The 18,669-nt window shown below is 40.4% G+C and overlaps 2 protein-coding genes and 1 non-coding gene across 6 annotated transcripts in view; 1 reads left to right on the top strand and 2 right to left on the bottom strand.

Annotated features, from left to right (window-relative positions):
* Nucleotides 1-225: 225 nt before the first annotated feature.
* Nucleotides 226-10,283, bottom strand: LOC121933581 (nicotinamide riboside kinase 2-like). 2 transcript variants are annotated; one of them, XM_042473521.1, is made up of 8 exons: nucleotides 10,075-10,281; nucleotides 7,976-8,066; nucleotides 5,690-5,735; nucleotides 5,301-5,484; nucleotides 3,992-4,063; nucleotides 2,071-2,177; nucleotides 1,274-1,365; nucleotides 226-416 (listed from the first exon to the last, which is right to left on the bottom strand). In XM_042473521.1, the coding sequence occupies exons 1-8, from the start codon at nucleotides 10,098-10,100 to the stop codon at nucleotides 411-413; spliced, it is 624 nt and encodes a 207-aa protein (XP_042329455.1). In that variant the 5' UTR covers nucleotides 10,101-10,281; the 3' UTR covers nucleotides 226-410. The 2 variants fall into 2 exon arrangements, with proteins under 2 accessions (XP_042329455.1, XP_042329456.1); XM_042473522.1 differs by lacking the exon at nucleotides 3,992-4,063 and having other exon boundaries at nucleotides 10,075-10,283.
* Nucleotides 10,284-12,486: 2,203 nt separating this feature from the next.
* Nucleotides 12,487-18,669, top strand: part of SPPL2A (signal peptide peptidase like 2A) — a 37,994-nt gene continuing 31,811 nt past the window's right edge. For 2 of the 3 annotated variants that reach the window (XM_042472677.1, XM_042472678.1), the window contains exon 1: nucleotides 12,487-12,813. In XM_042472677.1, coding sequence (XP_042328611.1) covers nucleotides 12,739-12,813 — 75 coding nt within the window. In that variant the 5' untranslated portion in view covers nucleotides 12,487-12,738. Of the gene's footprint in view, nucleotides 12,814-18,107; nucleotides 18,540-18,669 lie in introns of those variants that run through there. The other variant, XM_042472679.1, reaches the window with a different exon arrangement.
* On the bottom strand, nucleotides 15,167-15,268 carry LOC121935837. Its single transcript, XR_006104864.1, has one exon. It is a non-coding gene; the product is annotated as a U6 spliceosomal RNA (small nuclear RNA).

Genomic DNA, 18,669 nt, shown 5'->3' on the forward strand with positions numbered 1-18,669 from the left:
TGGACTATAGTATTCACATCCAAACTTATCTCACCCATGAACTTAATGGCCTTAAATGAACTGCTGTCCCTTTGCCATAATCTAGTCATGCTCTTAGGTTCATAAATATAGATTAACAAGAAATTAGTGAAAATTACTGCTTTTGATCATTTAAAGTCTCATGATTGTTCATGTAAATACAGTATGGATTAGCATTTATAAAAAGCACAAATTAAGTCTCAGAAGCAGTGTGGATGGTAAACTTTTTAATAAAGACCATGCTTTAGCGACTGATCTCAGCAAGAAATAAATCAAGGAAAAATCTTCACAGAAGTTGGAGCTTTATTGTTAAGCCAGTCGTGTATTTTAAAAAGCGTTTTTAAAAGTTGCTGAACAAGTTTCTTCTTCTTCATAAGAATCCCCCAGGCACTTTAATTCTGTAAACAATCAAACAAACACTAGTGTGAGTGACTGCTTTACAACTGCTTTACAAACGTATTAAGTAGGAGATGGTTAGAACTGCACTGCTTTTTGAAAGTCTGCAAGTTTCTAATAGTAACCGGTTATCACTCTTTCAAGTACACTGGTACCCCGGGTTACGAAATTAATTCGTTCCGCCGCCGCTTTCGTAACCCGGGATACTTCGTAAGCCGAATAGCCCATAGGCGCTAATGGGGAAAAAGCCGCGGCTCTGCCGCGGCTCCATTGAAAATAGCGCCGAGGTTTTTTCGTAACCCGAAAAAACCTTCGTAAGCCGAAACAATAAATCCCTATGGGATTTTTTCGTATCCCGAAAATTTCGTAACATGGGTATTTCATAACCCGGGGGACCAGTGTACTTGGATGTTCATGATTTAGATAATAGAGCAAAAAGAGGCATACAATTATTTCAAATGAAGTTGTTTTGATGTATTAGACTTTAGAAACTTGAGTCTACACTTTATTGTTTATGTCCCAATAAACACTTATACTCAGTCCCAAAACTTCAAAACCCAAGCAGCTGGCAAACTCCAAGAGTGACCTCCACTGCTGTTGCTTACTGATGGTGTGGAGGTGGTTGAAATTACGAAGAAGCTGCTGTTCTGGGCTCCCACAGGAAGGACAAAACAGGTGTATTCAATTCTCCCTCCTGACCAAGCTAAGACCAGCTGCCTCTCCATGGTCTAAACCCCCTTCTCACCAGTATATGACAGCCGCCAAATGGTAGAAGAATGTGGAACTGCATACGCAGAGCAACATACCACTGGAGGATCTTGATATAAATTCCTTCCTCAAAATTAAGAGCCATTCTTACCAGCATCTTCATCAGATCTTCTAAGTTGTTCTGGATATGTCCATAGATTTCATTAAAGAGCTCCTCCCTTGATTTTGTCCCATCCAAATGAACTGAAATATAAGCAGCGACATTTAAAGATTATTATTATTAACTTTTATTTATAAAGCACTGTAAATTTACACAGCGCTGTACATACAATCTTTTAGTCAAACGGTTCCCTGCCCTCAGGCTTACAATCTAAAAAGAGATTGTAAAATACTTCTGCACCCCCACTTTTTATATTGATGAGATATACCAGTTTAGTCCAGGACTGGCTGAGCTTAGGAGTCAATTTTTCCACCAGGGCATACTGTAGCATTCTCTCTCAAAGCGTGATTATTCCCATTTAAGAAGACACTAGAGACCTTTCCACCCACCTAAGGCAGGCCTAGTGCCTTGCTGTACAAAAGAATCATCACTTGTTTGTCATTTTGGGATGGCTGGGGGGGGGATCTATGAACTGCTAAAAACATGCAGGGTCCATGCAGCAATAGGCCACATTTTTTTCTGCCTTGTTAAAAGACAACTGAGAGACCTGAGCACATTCCACACTACTCCTGTTCTCAGTCTGAAAACTTGCCTGAATCTGGATATGGGGAACCCGCAGGCCATAAAAATATTAAATAACTTCATTTGCTTCTTGTAGCCACAGAGATCTGAAGCAATCCTAGGAATTTTGTCATTGAAAATAGTGTTTAAAAAGAATACATTTGAACACCAGCTGGATGGAATAAAGGGTTTATGAAGAGAGGTACTGAGGGCCTAATTTAACTTACCTACATCGACATTAAGGTCTTCCATTAGTTTCTTGTGTTTGACATACATGGGCCAGACATGACCATCAAACAAACCAGGAGGATCTGGTACAGTGTAATTCCTTGAACTAGACAGAAGAGGGGAGGAAAGAAAATCAACTTTAGCTTGTATTTCAGTGTAGAGGACACCTTAACTTTATCAAACTCCTGCACTAACAACCTTGTGGATCCCTTTCCATGATTCCAAATTGCCTTAATTCTAAATCCATCTATATTCTGTCACCTCAGTGGGACTTTTTGCATGCTGGAACCAGAGCTTGAATAAGACTGTATGTGGTTTGGGTGCTCTCAAACTGGGTTGCTTCTGCAGTGTGTTTTAGATCTATAATAGGATTTATATCCATGCAACAGATTATTTGGGCCTTTCTTCAAAGTCAACATTCTTAGGATTGTTCTGTACATACATATAGTAAAATAAAAAAGCTACAGTATTATGCTATACACACACAAAAAGAAAAAGATTGTGTGAGGTAAGTGGGAGTGTGATTGTATGCTCACTAGCATTCTAGGTCCCCTTCCTAAGCACATGGTCTCTGGGAGGCAGGGCTTCTGTTGAGAGGAAGTGAGTCAGATAGACCTAGTAGCCACTAGCTCACTCTCTATAGCTGCAGCCTCAGTCCCTGGAGATATGGCCTGAAACAGATGGGACAAAAGGTGCCGCTTTGGCGGTGTGGCATGCAGATGACACATGCCCTGCCGATGTGTTCGGAAGTTGCTCTAAGGCAGCCCAAGACCGCTGCAAAATCTGCTCCTTGCTGGAGGTCCATTTGGAACTGCGCCAATGGCCCACTATCAGAGCAAGCTATCTGGTCGCTGTGGTCCTAACCCACAAGCTGAATATGAGTCAACAGTGTGATGCAGCAACTAAAAAAGCAACTATGATCCTAGGCTACATCAGTATGAATGTAGTGTCTAGATCAAGGAAAGTAATAGTGCCACTTTATCCTACATTGGTCAGATCTCACTTGGAATACAGTGGTGCCTTGGGTTACGAAATTAATTCGTTCCGCGGCACCGTTCGTAACCCGAAAAGCCTTCGTAAGCCGAATTGCCATAGGCGCTAATGGGGAAAAGCCGCGATTCCGTGTAAAATAGCGCCGAAAAGCACCAAAAGTTTTTTCGTAACCCGAAAAAACATTCGTAACCCGGAACAATGTTTTCCTATGGGATTTTTTCGTATCCCGAAAATTTCGTAACCTGGGTATTTCGTATCCCGAGGTACCACTGTACTGTGTTATTCTGGGCATCACAATTCAAAAAGATATTGACAAGTCTCCTGAGGAGGGTTACCAAAATGGTGAACATTCTGGAAACAATGCCCTAGAAGAGTACCTTACTAGATATGTTTAGCTTGGGGCCAAGAAGATCAAGAGATGACATTATAGCCATGTTTAAATATTTAAAGAGATGTCATATTGAGGATGGAGCAAGCTATTTTCTGCTGCTCCAGAGACTAGGCCACCAAGCAATGGAATCAGATTAGGAAAAGAGATTCCACATAAACAGTAGGAAGAACTTCCTGACAGTAAGAGCTGTTTAACAATGGAACACACTCCCTCGGAGTTTGGTGGAGTCTCCTCCTTTGGAGGTTTTTAAACAGAGGCTGGATTGCCATCTGTCAGGAGTGCTTCGAATTCTGTATTTCTGCATGGCAGGGAGATGGCCCTTGTGGTTTCTTCCAATGTTTAGGTTCGATGATTCTAAGTTGTGGTTTGGAGTATCACACCCAGAACATAACTGTCCACTCCTAACCAGCATCACCATTGGCCACATTGCCTAGGTGGGTTCTGAACGTTGTAGCCCCCCAAATATAACCTTTTAAAGCCCCAAATGGAACAACTTTAACAATATTTGCAGTTAACCTTTGTGAAAACAGACCAACCTTCTCCTCCTCCTGCATTCTTCATAGGGAATAGAAAGAAAATACCGGAAGTCAAAGACATCAATCAAAGGCCTACAAGGGGGGGAAAAAGCATCCTGGTTTGTACTAAACACAACACAAAACCAGTCCTCCTGGATCAGGCAAACACTAGCACTGTGTCTCCAGTCAAGAAGTGCTTCTAGGAAACACAGAATCGGGACATAAAGGCAACAACCCTCTTCTTGCCTACTTAGCAGTAACAATTTAGAAATATCTGCCTCGTCTAGGTCATCTTTTTTCCACTAATTATCTAATCCTTTGTTAAAGCAACTGAAATCAGCAGCTGTCATCAAATCCCATAGCAGGAAATGGCAATTAAGTCATGCAACCTGTGAAACAGTATTTTCTATATCCTAAACCTACTATCCATCCTTTATACTGGATAAGAGAAAATCCCCTCTATTATCTTTGCAGCATAATACAGAATTTGATAAATAACTTGTTCCTCTTATACAACATAACTTTTAAAATGGACCAGTCAGAATGACAGCAGTAGTCTAAGTTTAAACACACAACAGATTTATGTAAGGGCAGTAAGATACTGGAATTTCTACTTTCAGTTCTTCCACTGAACTGCACTTTCACAGTTGGCAATTTTCCTTGGAAAAGTCCATGCGCATTCAGAATCAAGTAGGGTGCATGCCAATTCAGAATGCTTTGCCCTACTGAACCATTACTTTATAGTTATTCAATTGATTTGCTCATTTTGTTGGCCAGCTTATAAACTTCTTTAGCAGCTATTTAGTTCACTTGGAATTTTTACTGTCCTGAATATCAGTAGATTATAATGCACTTATCATAATACAGAATCTTTGGCACATGCACTTCACTGCAGTGAAAAATCTGTCTTTTTTATTTGCTATGTCCTGGGGTTTTGTTTGTGTTTTATAGAAACAATTGATAAGAGATTTTGCCATCCTACTACTTTACTTTACTGGTGGGGGTTATCATCAAACCTGTTGGAAGTCTACAGGTATTATAATCCTAGACGTTATTGGCTTTCAGTCAAGGCTTCCCCAAAACAACAAAAGAAACACCTTCAGATTTGAAGTCTTTCTGTATGTACCATCAGAAAGCAATGAAACAAGTAAAGGTTATCATAACCAACCACCATGTACCTGCTATAAAGTCAAAACTGTCAAAGATCACTGAGAGTAAATTAGCATGTACCCAAACAGAAATGGCACTCTACAAAGACTTGAAAGTTTTACATACTAGGAGAAATACTGAAATGTCCAGAACTTATGAATGCCAGCCTACTTTTAATTACCTGTAAGTATAAAGTAAGAATCCTTCTACAATAAGGATATGGGTGGTGTCATCATTTTCTCCTAAATCCTCTATAGTTCTGGTATCTAATGTGTTAATGCCATGCGATCGTTCAAATTTGATTGGGTTTTTCTTCCAAGCATTGATGGTACCCATCATTGCATCCATGTCCAGAGCACTAATCACTAAGACAAAAGAGAAATGAAGTTTTGAGGTCCAAAGAAAAACACATAACTCTAAAGTAATGAAATGTCCTAATCTCAAGCAATTTACTAACTCATATTCTATTCTGTAATGTATTTTTTTCCACCAAGACCAGTTCCAGAGCTTTAGTGATAGACATTTTAAAACAACAACATCTGTTACTGCATGGATATAAACAGAACTTACCATCATACTGTTTAAATCCATCTTCAACCTCTATCTCATCCTGGGGCTGAAACAGAACAAAAACTGTCTGCAGAGCTGCTCACAAATTTCAATGTTCATTTTAAGAAGAGCTAGAGGGATAAGATGCCTGTTGAAACAGGCATACCAGTACCTCACCAGCCTTCAGAAGAGCTGGACCTTCTGTACACCTAGGTAGTATAAAATTACAAGACGTTTTTGCCTTTATCTCATCACTAACTGGCACACCTAGTCTATTTTCAAAACAGAAAGGTCATCTGACCAGCAGCACATTGGGATGTTACCCATTAACTGCAGGACAATTCCTGTGCACCAACCCTACGCAAGCAATTCTGTATATGGCAAAACACAAGCACCTTAAAGAGGAAAAACGAGTCAAGATGTCAGGCAGGAATGAACAGCATAAAACCCCAGTTAGTCCCCAAAGCTGGAGGGGGAAGGAGATGATTTCCAAACTATGTTGCTTGGTAATGTATTTTGTTTAAGAAAGCAAATTGAATCCAACTAAATAACAAAACAGATTTGTGTTTTAAAATGGCTTCCCCCCAGTAACATATGGGGCAAGGCAACACACTGGTTTTAGGGCAATAAAGGAGCTGCATGTGCTAAGCTTTCAACCTAACATCTCTCCCTCCAGCTGCTTTCCCCACAAATGTGTTCTGAAACTGAAAACTAGCTGTTTTAGGACAGAGGCTCTAAGGATCTGATATTAGCAGCATCCTTAACAGAAACCCCTTCTGCTGTTAAAACTGGATGCCATACCTCATTTTTCTATGTAAGCGGTACACCCCAACTGAAACACATGGATCTGCCACTGCTATATAGTTTATAATCATAATCCTCTACTGGGTTGTTTAAAGTTAAAATTCTCCACCACAATGAAATTCTGTGCAAAGAACCACCAACATTCATATAATCTGTAAAAATACAGTATTAGCATATTTGTATGTGTCTATTTTAATAAATTGGATGTGATAAACCAAAGCTCCCTTCCCAAACTTCTAAAAACACAACACTGATTTTTATGCACTTTCAAGCATCCCTTCATAGGCATAAAAGGTTAGAAATCTGTATGGCAAAAATATATTCAAAACCTGTTTTCTGTATACATAGCCCTGTTAAAACTATGACTTGTATACATGTCTTTGAATTCTATCACTTGTATAGTTTCCAACCCTGACTTCATACTATTCTTAAGATTTCAAAAAGTTAATCTATGGAGGAGGGCCATGCACTGTGCACTAGTGCGCTAAAGCAGCCTTTGATGGTGCTTTTCTCCCTGCAGTGGAAATAACTCTAGGGGTTTTCAGTATAGTCATGAGAAGAAATTCCAGCCGTCTCTCCTTGTTTAGACGCAACCAAGACAGAAATGAAAACTGTCTTGTACTGCACAGTAACAACACTTTGAACTGCATGAATACTGCCACAAAACATAACCCACTTTTTGAGAAATACAAACCAATTCACAAAGGACCGTTATGCAGAGCAAACCAGCCCCTACAGCTGCTAAACATATCAGCAATTCATTATTACAACGGTCCCTTCGCATTCACTGGGGTTAGGAGCCAAAGACCCCCATGAATGTGGAAAAACCACAAATAAAAACCACCATTCATTTTGCCTGAGAGGACACTTCTCTAGGAATCTCCGGATCCATCAGTCCAACTTGATGGTCAACATCTGCCAGAAGCTGAGCATAGAATCATGCTAGAGGATCTACAAATGCCTAGAGAAGTGTTTTCTCTAGGAACTTCTAGATTCTCCAGCACAACTCTTATGATCTTATGGCAGAGATGTGCTAGAGATCCCTAGAGATAGCATATTAATCAAAACCGCAAATAACCAAAGCCACAAAAGTGAAAGCTGCAAATGTGGATGGCTGACAGTACATAATTTGTTTAAAACGAATACATAACTTGTTTTCAGCACAGAATAGAGGCGAGTTTTCCCACAAACCTCATGAAATTTCCTATTTAGCAGCTATTTCCTTAATGACATTTACTAAGTTAGTCTTCCCATCCATGGATTCTGCACCCACAACTTTAAAATATTCGAACACACACAATCCAAAAAGCAACCCCTGACTTTGCCATTTTATACAAAGAACACCATTTTACTATGCCATTGTATACAAGAGACTTGAGCATCCAGGATTTCATGCCCATTGGGGTCCTGGAACCAAGCCCCAGAAGACAGCAAGGGCCTGTTGTATAAGCAACATGGGGATCAGGGAAAGAAAGACTATACAAACTGAGTTGCTGAACTCACCTTAAAGAAATCATCTTGATGCACTACACTGCAGTTGGGCAGTGCCTGCATCAGTCTCCTAGTCACTGTGGTCTTCCCGCCATTTGTGATCCTGGAAAAGAAATTTGGGAAGACACATGTGATTTACAATGGCAAACATGCAGAACCCAAACCATGCATCTGTTGATTGCAAGGGATGTCCTTGATATACGAATTTTGCTGGATAGGTGTCATGAGGCAAGGAGAGAGAGAAGAGGAAATTTTCCCCACAGCTATTTTGCAGACAGTCACACTTCCTGTTCCTGTATTTAGTAGCTACAAAACATATCCTGGCCACTGCTACATGTTTCCGTTCAAAGACTTAATGGCTGTCTTTTCACTTCAGCCATTTTCTATATATCAGTAAATCTTTGCCAAGTCATAACAGAAGTCCTTTTTAGTGTCACTCAGGAGGGCCTATTCCCCAATGGATAAAACATCCACTAGGAATGTATGCATAGTATGCACTGCTGTTTTCCCTGTCTATCTCTTTGGTAGGACAGAGAAATAATAATAATAATAATTATTATTATTATTGTAACTAAAAAGGCAGAAAAAAAAGTAGTAAGAAGAACAAAGAAAAAGGGGGAAATGAAATAGGGAAATTTGAACTGAGAATGAAAATATGTATGTGGATATGTAATTAAGTAACGTAATTGTAACAAAATGAATAGAGAAAGATTCACTATCCTTTTTTTTCCAGGTGGAAGTAGAATAGATATAAGGATATAATATAATATAGAATAGATATAACGATATAATATAATATAGAATAGATATAAGGATATAAGTAAGACATAATAATGAAAAGGCAGATGCTTTTTAATAACTAAATAAAAAATAAAAAGCAGAAGAAAGAAGAGGCAAAGAAGAACAAAGAAAAAGGAGGGAAACTAAATAAAACTGATGAGAATATGTATGCGATTATGTAATTAATTAATTAATGTACAATGGGTCCTCTACATTTGCAGCTTTGACTTCTGTGCCTTTGGTTACTTGTGGCTTTGATCAATATGTCCTCTCTAGGCATCTCTAGGTTCTCCGGCGCAACTCTATGGTCAACATCTGCCAGACAGCGACCACAGAGTTTCTCTGGAGGAGCTACAAAGGCCGAGTAGAGCGTTCTCTTTAGGACCTTCAGTGCAACCTTTGGTTAAAGTTGACCATAGAGTTGCGCTGGAGGACTCAGATATTCCTTAGAGAGAACGCATTAATAAAACCCATGAATAATCAATTCCGCAAATGCGGAGGGACAAGTGTAACTGTAACAAAAGGAATAAAGGGATGCAAAAGAAAGATTGGCAACCTTTTTTATAATGCACTTTTATTTTACTTATTATTGTTGTTGTTGTTAAATTTTATTTATAGAGCGCCGCAGATTTGCAAATACAGATAAAAGCCTGACTGCAGCATATAGTCTGGAAGTAGAAATAAATATTGCTTGATATTTAATTTAACTTATATTGACATTATTCAATATAAATAATATACACACACATAGATAGATAGATGTGTGTGTGTGTGTATATATATATATATATTAGTTAAATATAAACATCTGTAAAGGAAGACTGGCAATCTTTAAAAATACACTTTTATTTTAACTTGATATTTAATTTAATTTATATTGAAATTACTGAATGTAAGTCATAGGCAAATATAGACATATATATATATATTAGTTAATCATAAATACTTGTAAAAGGTTATAAATAAATTATTATTATATTATATTATTATTAGCATTTTTTAAAAAAAATACACTTTTATTGATATTATTCAATATAAGCCATTTGGACATATAATGTGTGTGTTAAATATAAATACCTGTAAAGGCAAGATTTGCAAACTTTTTACAAATACACTTTAATTTTAATTAATATTTAATTCAGTTTAAATTGATATTATTTAACATTATATATATATATATATATATGGATGTAAAATACGCTATTATTGATATTATTCAATATATATATAAATACACACACTAGTTAAATGTAAGTATCCTACTATTAGCCCTAAGTGAAGTGCTGCTGAGTTTCCCTGAGGCTTCCCAGCCCGACCCCGGTTCCGCTCACCCTCCGATGCCGACGATGACTTTCATGACGCTGCGGAGGCGGTGGAGTCGGCTCCCTTTTTCTCCTCAGAGTCGGACGGAAACGGCGAGGAAAGCGGGAGGCACGAGGGTCAGCTACCGAGGAGCGCCATTTTCTCCGAGGGACGGCGGGAGCGTGGAGGCCACTCCGTTCGGAACAAGAGCCAGAGGCGAAAGGAAGAAAGACGCCGGCCGCGAGGCGCTCTCCGCTCCCAGACAAACTCCGCGCGCGCTCATTGGCTGACGAAGCGCCGCTGCAGCCAATCGACGGCCGGCTACCTTTCCCCCCCTACTGGGCGCTGACAGCCAATCAGGAAAGAGAATGGAGGAGGAGCTACTACGTCTGTCAGCGTCTGTGCAATGTTTATCTTCTCGCGTTCGACTGATTCTCGCGAGAGGAAGTGCCTCCTGTATGCATATGTGTGTATATACAGTACTGTATACATACACACACACGTGTCTATCTCTATACAGTATACACACATACAGACACATATATATGCATACAGTACATATGTGTATGCACGTATATATATTCATATATACATATATACATGTATGGGTGTATATATACACATACATTCATATGTCTCTCTCTCTCTCTCTATATATATATACACACTGTACATGTGTATACACGCATATATATGCTTACATATATGTATGTATATGTATTCATATATACATATATGTGTGTGTGTGTGTATATATACATACATCTACATTCATATGTGTATATATATATATATATATATATATATATATATATATATATGTCATAGAATCATGGACTTGGAAGAGACCCCAAAATGGGCCATCCAGTCCAAACCCGTTCTGCCATGCAGGAAATCTCAATCAAAGCATCCCTGACTGATGGCCATCCAGCCGCTGTTTGAAGACCTCTAAGGAAGGAGACTTGAACACTCTTCAAGGGAGTTTGTTCCACTGTCGAACTGATGTTAATGTCTGGAAGCTCCTCCTAATGTTGAGCTGGACTCTCTTTTCCTGTAGTTTGCATCCATTGCTCCAAGCAGAAAACAAGCTTGCTCCCTCCTCAATATGACATCCCTTCAAATATTTAAACAGGGCTATCATATCACCTTCTCTTCTCCAGGCTGAACATCCCCAGCTCCCTAAGTCGTTCCTCATAGGGCAGTGATGGCAAACCTATGGCACACGTGCCAGAGGTGGCACTCAGAGCCCTCTCTGTGGGCACCTCTGCCGTCCCCCCAGCACAGAGTTTGCCAGAGTTTGTTAATGGAAAGCCAGAGGGACACGGCACTTTGCAATAAATAAGTGGGTTTGGGGTTGCAATTTGGGCACTCAGCCTCTAAAAGGTTCACCATCACTGTCATAGGGCATAGCTTCCAGACCCTTCACCATTTTACTCACCCTCCTTTGGACACTCTCCAGTTTCTCAATGTCCTTTCTAAATCGTGGCACCCAGAACTGGACACAATATTCCAGGTGGGATCTGACCAAAGCAGAATACAGTGGCACTATTACTTCTCTTGATCTAGACACTATACTTCTATTAATGCAGCCTAAAATCGCATTGGCCTTGTTAGCTGCCGCGTCACACTGTTCACTCATGTTCAACTTGTGGTCTACTTGGACTCCTAGATTCCTTTCACACATAGTTTCATTCAGCCAGGTGTCCCTCATCCTATATCTGTGCATTTCATTTTTCTGTCCTCAGTCCAGTACCTTACATTTCTCCCTGTTGAAGTTCATTTTCTTAGCTCTGGCCCAGCTTTCAAGTCTATTCAGGTCATTTTGAATCTCGATCCTGTCCTCTGGAGTATTAGCTACTCCTCTTAGTTTGGAGTCATCTCCCAATAATAATAATTATAATCATAATAACAGGATTTGATAAGGATGATATTGGGGTTGAGGGGATTGTGTGCGTTTTAATATGTAAGCTGCCCTGGTTGTGTTACACAGAGAGGTTATAAATAAATAATAATAATAATTATTATTATTATTAGTGCAGAGCTACACAAAGGTCCAAACCCACACAGTGCAGAACTAATCCAGTTTGAGGCCTCATTATTAAATGCCCTTAGGCTCAGGGGATTCTGGGAACTGTAGTTTTTGTGAGACATTGAGCCTTCTCTGTCAGATAAGAGAGAGAGAGAGAGAGCTCTGGTTCCACAACGAACTACAACTCCCAGGATTCCCTAGCACTGAGCCTGAGGGCAGTTAAAGCGGCCTCAAAGTGGGTTCTTATTTCTGCAGTGTGTGGTGTGAAAAAGGACTGAGGAAATGGCCTGGGGCAAAGCCTTCTTTTTCCCCCTGCCTCTTTCAGGGAAATCTGCACATGCTCAGAGGCTCCCTGGCCACTCTCTGGCGGGCGGGAGGGCGGGCGCTTGGGCCCATTATTCTCCTTCTTCCTCTCCGGCTGGTTCCAGGCAAAGCAACCGGCCAACGAGTGGCCCTTCCTTCCTTCCTTCCTGGCCTCTACTACTACTAGGCCTCGGCCTTTCGTTATTGAACCTCTCTCTCAGGGGTCTCTCCTAAAGCGAAAGGGGAAGCGAAGGAGGAGGAGGAGGCGGCCGAGGGAGGAAGGAGGCGGGCAGTTGCTCTTCTTCGGCCACAAGAGAACCGGGGAGGAAGCCAAGGAGAGGCCGAGGGACGATTCGGAGCCATGGCGGCGGCGTTGCTCCGTGAGGGGAGGCCGACTGGGGCCCTCCTTTGGGGCCTCCTCCTCCTCCTCCCGCTGGTGAGGGGCTTTGGGAAGGGGGAGTGTCATGCATCCACACTGGGGAGATAACCCGCTTTGGAAGCGCATTAATTCTGTTGTCTGGCTCTTTGCTATGGAATTCTGGGAGTTCTGGGCCCCACAACAAACTCCAATTCCCAGAATTCCATAGCAAAGAGCCAGACAACAGAGTCAGGGCTCAAGCTCTCTCCCCTCAGAGGACTGTTTGCCACGTTGGCAAGAGAGAGAGGGAGCAAATAGCCCCTATGTATCCTTCTGGGCTAGTCTTCCCTTACCTAAGCATTTCCCCATGTTCCCCCTATGGGCAAGTATTCTTTCATGTTTCCCTATGGGCAAAGAAGGATCCCCCTGTGTTTTCCTATGGGCAAGGATTCCCCCATGTACCCATATGGGTAAAGTCTTCCCCTACGTAAGCATTTCCCCATGTTTCCCTATGGGCAAGGATTCTCCTGTGTTTCCCTATAGGCAAGGATTCTCCAATGATTCCCTATGGACAAGTATTCCCCTAACTATCCTTCTCAGAAAGTTCCCCCCACTATTCCCCTATGGGCATGTATTCACCTCTATCCCACTATGGACATCTGTTTCCCTAGGCATCTTTATGGGCAAGTTTTCCCCTGTAATTCCCCTATGGACAAATATTCCCCTATGGCAGTGGTTCCCAACCTGTGGGTCAGGACCCCTTTGGGGACCAAACGACCCTTTCACATGGGTCACCTAAAACCATCGGAAAACACATATTTGCATGTAGCAATGAAAATAATTGTATGGTTGGGGGTCACCACAAGATGAGGAACTGCATTAAAGGGTTACAGCATTAGGAAGGTTGAGAACCACTGCCCTATGGGCAAGTATTCTCCAGTGTTTCCCTGTGGGAAAGTATTCACCAATATTTCCCTGTGGGCAAGTATGTTTTCCCTATGGACAAGTACTATTTGTTTTAGTAAGGCCCCACAAGGGGAAATGAAACCTCCCAGTATTATCTTGCGATGGGGAACTACACACCGCAAGGAACGGCATCTTGGCTGCCAAGGCCCTCTGCTTTGAGTTGGGATAAGAGATGTGGGATTAGGGATGAATCTTTCTACTGGCTATTTATTTTGCTTTGTTTTATTTTGTTTGCTAGCAAGATGCCATTCTGACAGGTAGGTCGAACCCTTTGCCTGAGCTCATGTCACACCTTTCCTGGGATCTCATGTTTCACTACAGAAGTGCCCTTAGCTTGCTTTAAAAATAGGTTTCTTTGGGCCCAAACAGACAGGTCAAAATAAAGCTGCTTTGGGTCACTTTGGAGGTATGCTGTTTAAATGACGCATGTGTCCTAAGAGGCCGGAAGCCTCGCCAAAGCCATGCTCCAGTCCTAAGGACCAGAGGGCAGCTTTGGTGCAGCTTCTGGCCTCTTAAGATGCGTGTGTCATTTAAACAGCATGCCTCCAAAGTGACCCTAAGCAGCTTTATTTTGGCCTGTCCGTTCAGGCCCTTTGCCACTTCATTATATGGGGAAAGGGAGCTGCGATTTCTTTTTGCTGCTGATTACTTCAGTTATTGAGAATTACAATTCGATTCGTTTATCATGGCAATTAGCAATAGCAATAGCTAGTACGTTTCTATACTACAGTGGTACCCCGGGATACGAAATCACCGCCTTACGAAATTTCCGGGTTACGAAAAAAATCCATTAAAAAAAACTGTTCCGGGTTACGAAGGTTATTTCGGGTTACGAAAAAAAATTTGGTGCTTTTCGGCACTTTTTCGCACGAAATCGCGGCTTTTCCCCATTAGCGCCTATGGCATTTCGGCTTGCGAATGCTTTTCGGGTTACGAAAGCGGTGGCGGAACGAATTAATTTCGTAACCCGGGGTACCACTGTACTTATCAGTGAAGTAACACTCCTTCAGTGGTTTACAATTTGTAAGCCGATTGCCTCCAACAAGCTGGGTACTCATTTAACTGACCTACGAAACAGCCAGCACAATAATAAATAGAATAAAAGCATTACAGGACAATCAACTCAGCATTATATATATATATATGTATGTATGTATGTATGTATGTATGTATGTATATGTATATATACACACACATTTTAAAATCCGTTCAGCCATCATTAAAAAAAGAAAATAATAATAATAATAATAGTTTATTTATATTCTGCCTTTTCCCGAAGGATTCAAGGTGGATTACAAAACAGAAAACGGGAAAGTAATGGAAGGTCTAATAACCAGATATTTATCAATGTTGTTTTTCTAACTCTCTATGGCAGTCGATAGCAGCTGCACAGAATCTAGCGACTTTGGTAGTGATTTGATAACTTAGATCTAAGAGACAGTACTCTATGCAGAGTTTATCTTGTAAAAATATGGAACACTTAATGAATTTGTGTGTCATCCTTGTGCAGGGACCATGCTAATCATCTCTGTATTGTTCCAATTTTAGTACAGTCGTCCCTCCACATTTGCTGGGGTTAGGGGCACAGGGCCCTCATGAATGTGGAATAACTGCAAATAACGAAAACATTGTTTTTACCTGAGAGAATACCTCTCTAGGAATCTCTAGGTCCTCCAGTACAATTCTGTGGTCAAAATCTGCCAGACATTGGCCATAGGATTGCCCTGGAGGAACTACAAATTCCTAGTGGAGTGTTCTCTCTAGGAATCTCTAGGTCCTTCAGTGCAACTTGAAATTGACCACATATTTGCGCTGGAGGACCTAGATATTCCTAGAGAACATATTAATAATATCCGAGAATAATCAAATCTGCAAAAGTCAAAGCCGCAAATGTGGAGGGAGAAGTGTGTGTGTTCTGCTGAAGTGAGCACATTGAGAATTGGGATAGACGTGATCTGTGGAGGCTGCATTTTTGGTTGCCTTAAAGGTGCAGCTGGCAGGTTGGGAAAATGGGTTCAGTGCAGTTCATAGCAGAAAATGGTATTGTTTGGAAATGTGTGGCCTTAGCAGATGTGGCTCCTTCAGTACTTTCTGTACCTTTCTTTCATTCTCACTTTGAGATATGTTCCCTCAACGACTATACAGTCAACCCTCCATATCCATGGATTCAAGCATCCACAGCTTGAAAATATTCAAAATAAAATAAATTCTAAAAGGCAAACTTTGATTTTGCCATTTTATATAAAGGACATGATTTTATTATCCCATTGTATTTAAAGGTACTTGAGCATCCACAGATTTTGGTATCTACAGGGAGGCCTGGAACCAAAGCCCAGCAGATACCAAGGGCCCACTATAGTCAAAACTGAAGGTATCACTTCATTTTCCCCACAAGCTTTGCCTTTTTGTGGCTACTCATACAATCTGATTGTAAAGGTCTCACCTGGGCACCAGTTCACTCTGTGCAACTGAGGAAGTAGCCCAATACTATACAAGCTTCTGCTATGACTTCTTTTGCTCAGTTAATCACAAAGGTATTACAAGATCCCTTTGCATAGGGCTGTGTCTCTAAGTATTTTCCAGCAGTGATTTCAAGGGTGCTTTTGTGGACTTTGTGGGACATGATTGCTAAACAAAGGTGGGCAGGTGGAGAGATACATTTGTTCTTCTTTCACTTTCTATCCTGTTGGATCAGGGCTGCCATTATCACAAGATTGTTATTCACTGATAATTATTGTATCATTAAATGACATTACATCTTGCAGTTTTAATCTCTGAACTGCAATTCAGGAGTTAACAGTAATGATTAAACTTTCAGGTTCTTTCCTAGTTCATTTAAGATTCTCAGAAATTTAGCCCTCCTTTGCAGATACTGTATTTATTTTATTTTAAACCAGTCTGACTGAATTGTTCCATATTTGGATGGTGGTACTAACAGAGGTGTTAATTGGCATGAGCTGAAGGGCTGTGTAGTGAGTGGTGTGTACAATAATGACAAAATGAAACAGCTTTTCCCTATCTTCCACTCTTTTCCACTCAAGTATTTTCATTATACAGTTGTCTAATTTATTTATTTATTTATTTATTTATTTTAGCTAACTATAGAAGAGAAAGCATCACTTCTATATCTTACGGTCTGATTGTAACAATTTTGGGGAGTGAAACTTTAATTTCTTAAATGAAAAAAAAAATTGCATAGGTTTTCTGGCCTGTTCTAAATTTTAGATGACTTGTAAAAACTTTCCCAGTTGGGTTGTTGTTGTTTGCTGTCAAAATGGCCAAGATTTATGGTCACCCTATGAATGAGAGTTCGAAGAGTCAATTCATCTATTGCAATGATTCCCAAATGTTTTGCACTTTAGCTCCCAGAATTCCTGACAGTTGGCCAAGCTGACTGAGGCTTCTGGGAGTTGCAGTCCAAAAGAACTGGAGGACCAAAGTATGGGAACTACTGATGTGTAGTGTGCTCTTTCTTATTTTCCTATTGCTTTTCACTGTATTGAGCACTATTTTCCCCCCAATTAATTTTGTCTCCTATGTTGAAAGTAAACAGTCTCTGTTGGCTCATATTGTTAAACACTTTCTTTGACTAGGATATATATATATATATATATATATATATATATATATATATAAATGACCAGGAATATGATACATTAATCATTTCTGTATCTGCATTCCAGTTCTTAGCTTATTTTCAACACAATCATATACATACCTTTGATGAAAATCCCGCTGTGTTCAGTGTAACTAACTGTTAGAGAACTACTGTAGATAATACTAGCAGAATTGACTTTTTTAAAAAAATCAAGGTATTTTAAAATTTTAAAATGGATTTAAAAATTCAAATTAGATTTTTAAAAATTTAACCAGATTTTAAAATATCCTTAAAACAATTAGTTTAGCTAAAAATAAAGAGAGCCTAGATCAAATACAGGGTAATTCAGGAAAAGATGGTGCAAAACCTAACAGATAGCAACCTGGAAAATAGGAAAGATTGTACAGTGGACCCTCTATATTCACTGGGGTTAGGGTCACAGGACCCTCATGAAAGTGGAAAAAATGGAAATAAAAAACCACTTTTTTAATCTGAGAGAACATCTCTCTAGGGATCCATTCCAGACACACACACCCCACAGATACCGAAAAACACAGGACCTCAAGTCCTGTTCTCCCTAATAGCAGTGAGATATGCATGAGCCTGCTAGCACTGTCATGCGCACTCGCCACCATTGGAAACAATGGGGACTTGCCATCCACAGATGCTTAAATCCGCGGATAGCAGGTCCGTGGATAAGGAGGCCCCACTGTAAGTGCTATTGCTATTGCCGAACAAATCTTGCCAAGAAAACCCCATGATGGGAGTCTTAGGGTCTCCTTAAATTGGAAATGACTTGAAGGCACACAACAAGCAGCCATGTTACACCAATTCATAAGAATTACATAGGTTGTCTATTGATTTTTGAGCCCAGTTTAAGGCATTGTTGCTTACTTTAAAGACATACAATAACTTGGGGCCCAATAAGTATATCTTCCCATGTTCTCCTACCTGTGCTGTTCATAAGAGAGCCTTCTCATCTGGACAGAGTAGAGGACCATTGCAGCGGTGGCATCTCAACTCAGAAGCAGCCTCACTAGGAAAGTTCAATTGGCATTGGTATTACAATATTTTCTGCATCTGATCAGTATTTGCCCAGGCATTTTATTATTATTTTTTTTTACCTGATTTGTATTCGGCAGTTCTATGGTCTTGCTGTTTCTTTGTTGTATACTGGTGTATTCTTATTGTATTGTATCTTTATGATTGCATGCTGCCCTGGAGCCCATGAGAATGAAAGGTGGGTTAGATTATTTGAGCCAGCATGGTAAAGTGGTTTGAGTGTTGGACTTGGACTTGGGGAGACCAGGGTTAGAATGACACTCTCTCAACTTTAAAGGAAGGCAGTGGCACCCTCTAAATAAATCTTG

Source organism: Sceloporus undulatus, chromosome 6, assembly GCF_019175285.1.
Source record: "Sceloporus undulatus isolate JIND9_A2432 ecotype Alabama chromosome 6, SceUnd_v1.1, whole genome shotgun sequence".
NCBI classification, from domain to species: Eukaryota; Metazoa; Chordata; class Lepidosauria; order Squamata; family Phrynosomatidae; genus Sceloporus; species Sceloporus undulatus.

Excerpts from the sequence above, each read along its gene's own strand:
- LOC121933581 (XM_042473521.1), bottom strand. The coding sequence starts at position 10,100 with ATGAAAGTCATCGTCGGCATCGGAGG. Across the intron at positions 8,067-10,074 it reads GTCATCGTCGGCATCGGAGG|GATCACAAATGGCGGGAAGA; the intron begins GTGAGCGGAACC and ends TTTCTTTTCCAG. Across the intron at positions 4,064-5,300 it reads TTCTTACTTTATACTTACAG|GCCTTTGATTGATGTCTTTG; the intron begins GTAATTAAAAGT and ends CCCCCCTTGTAG.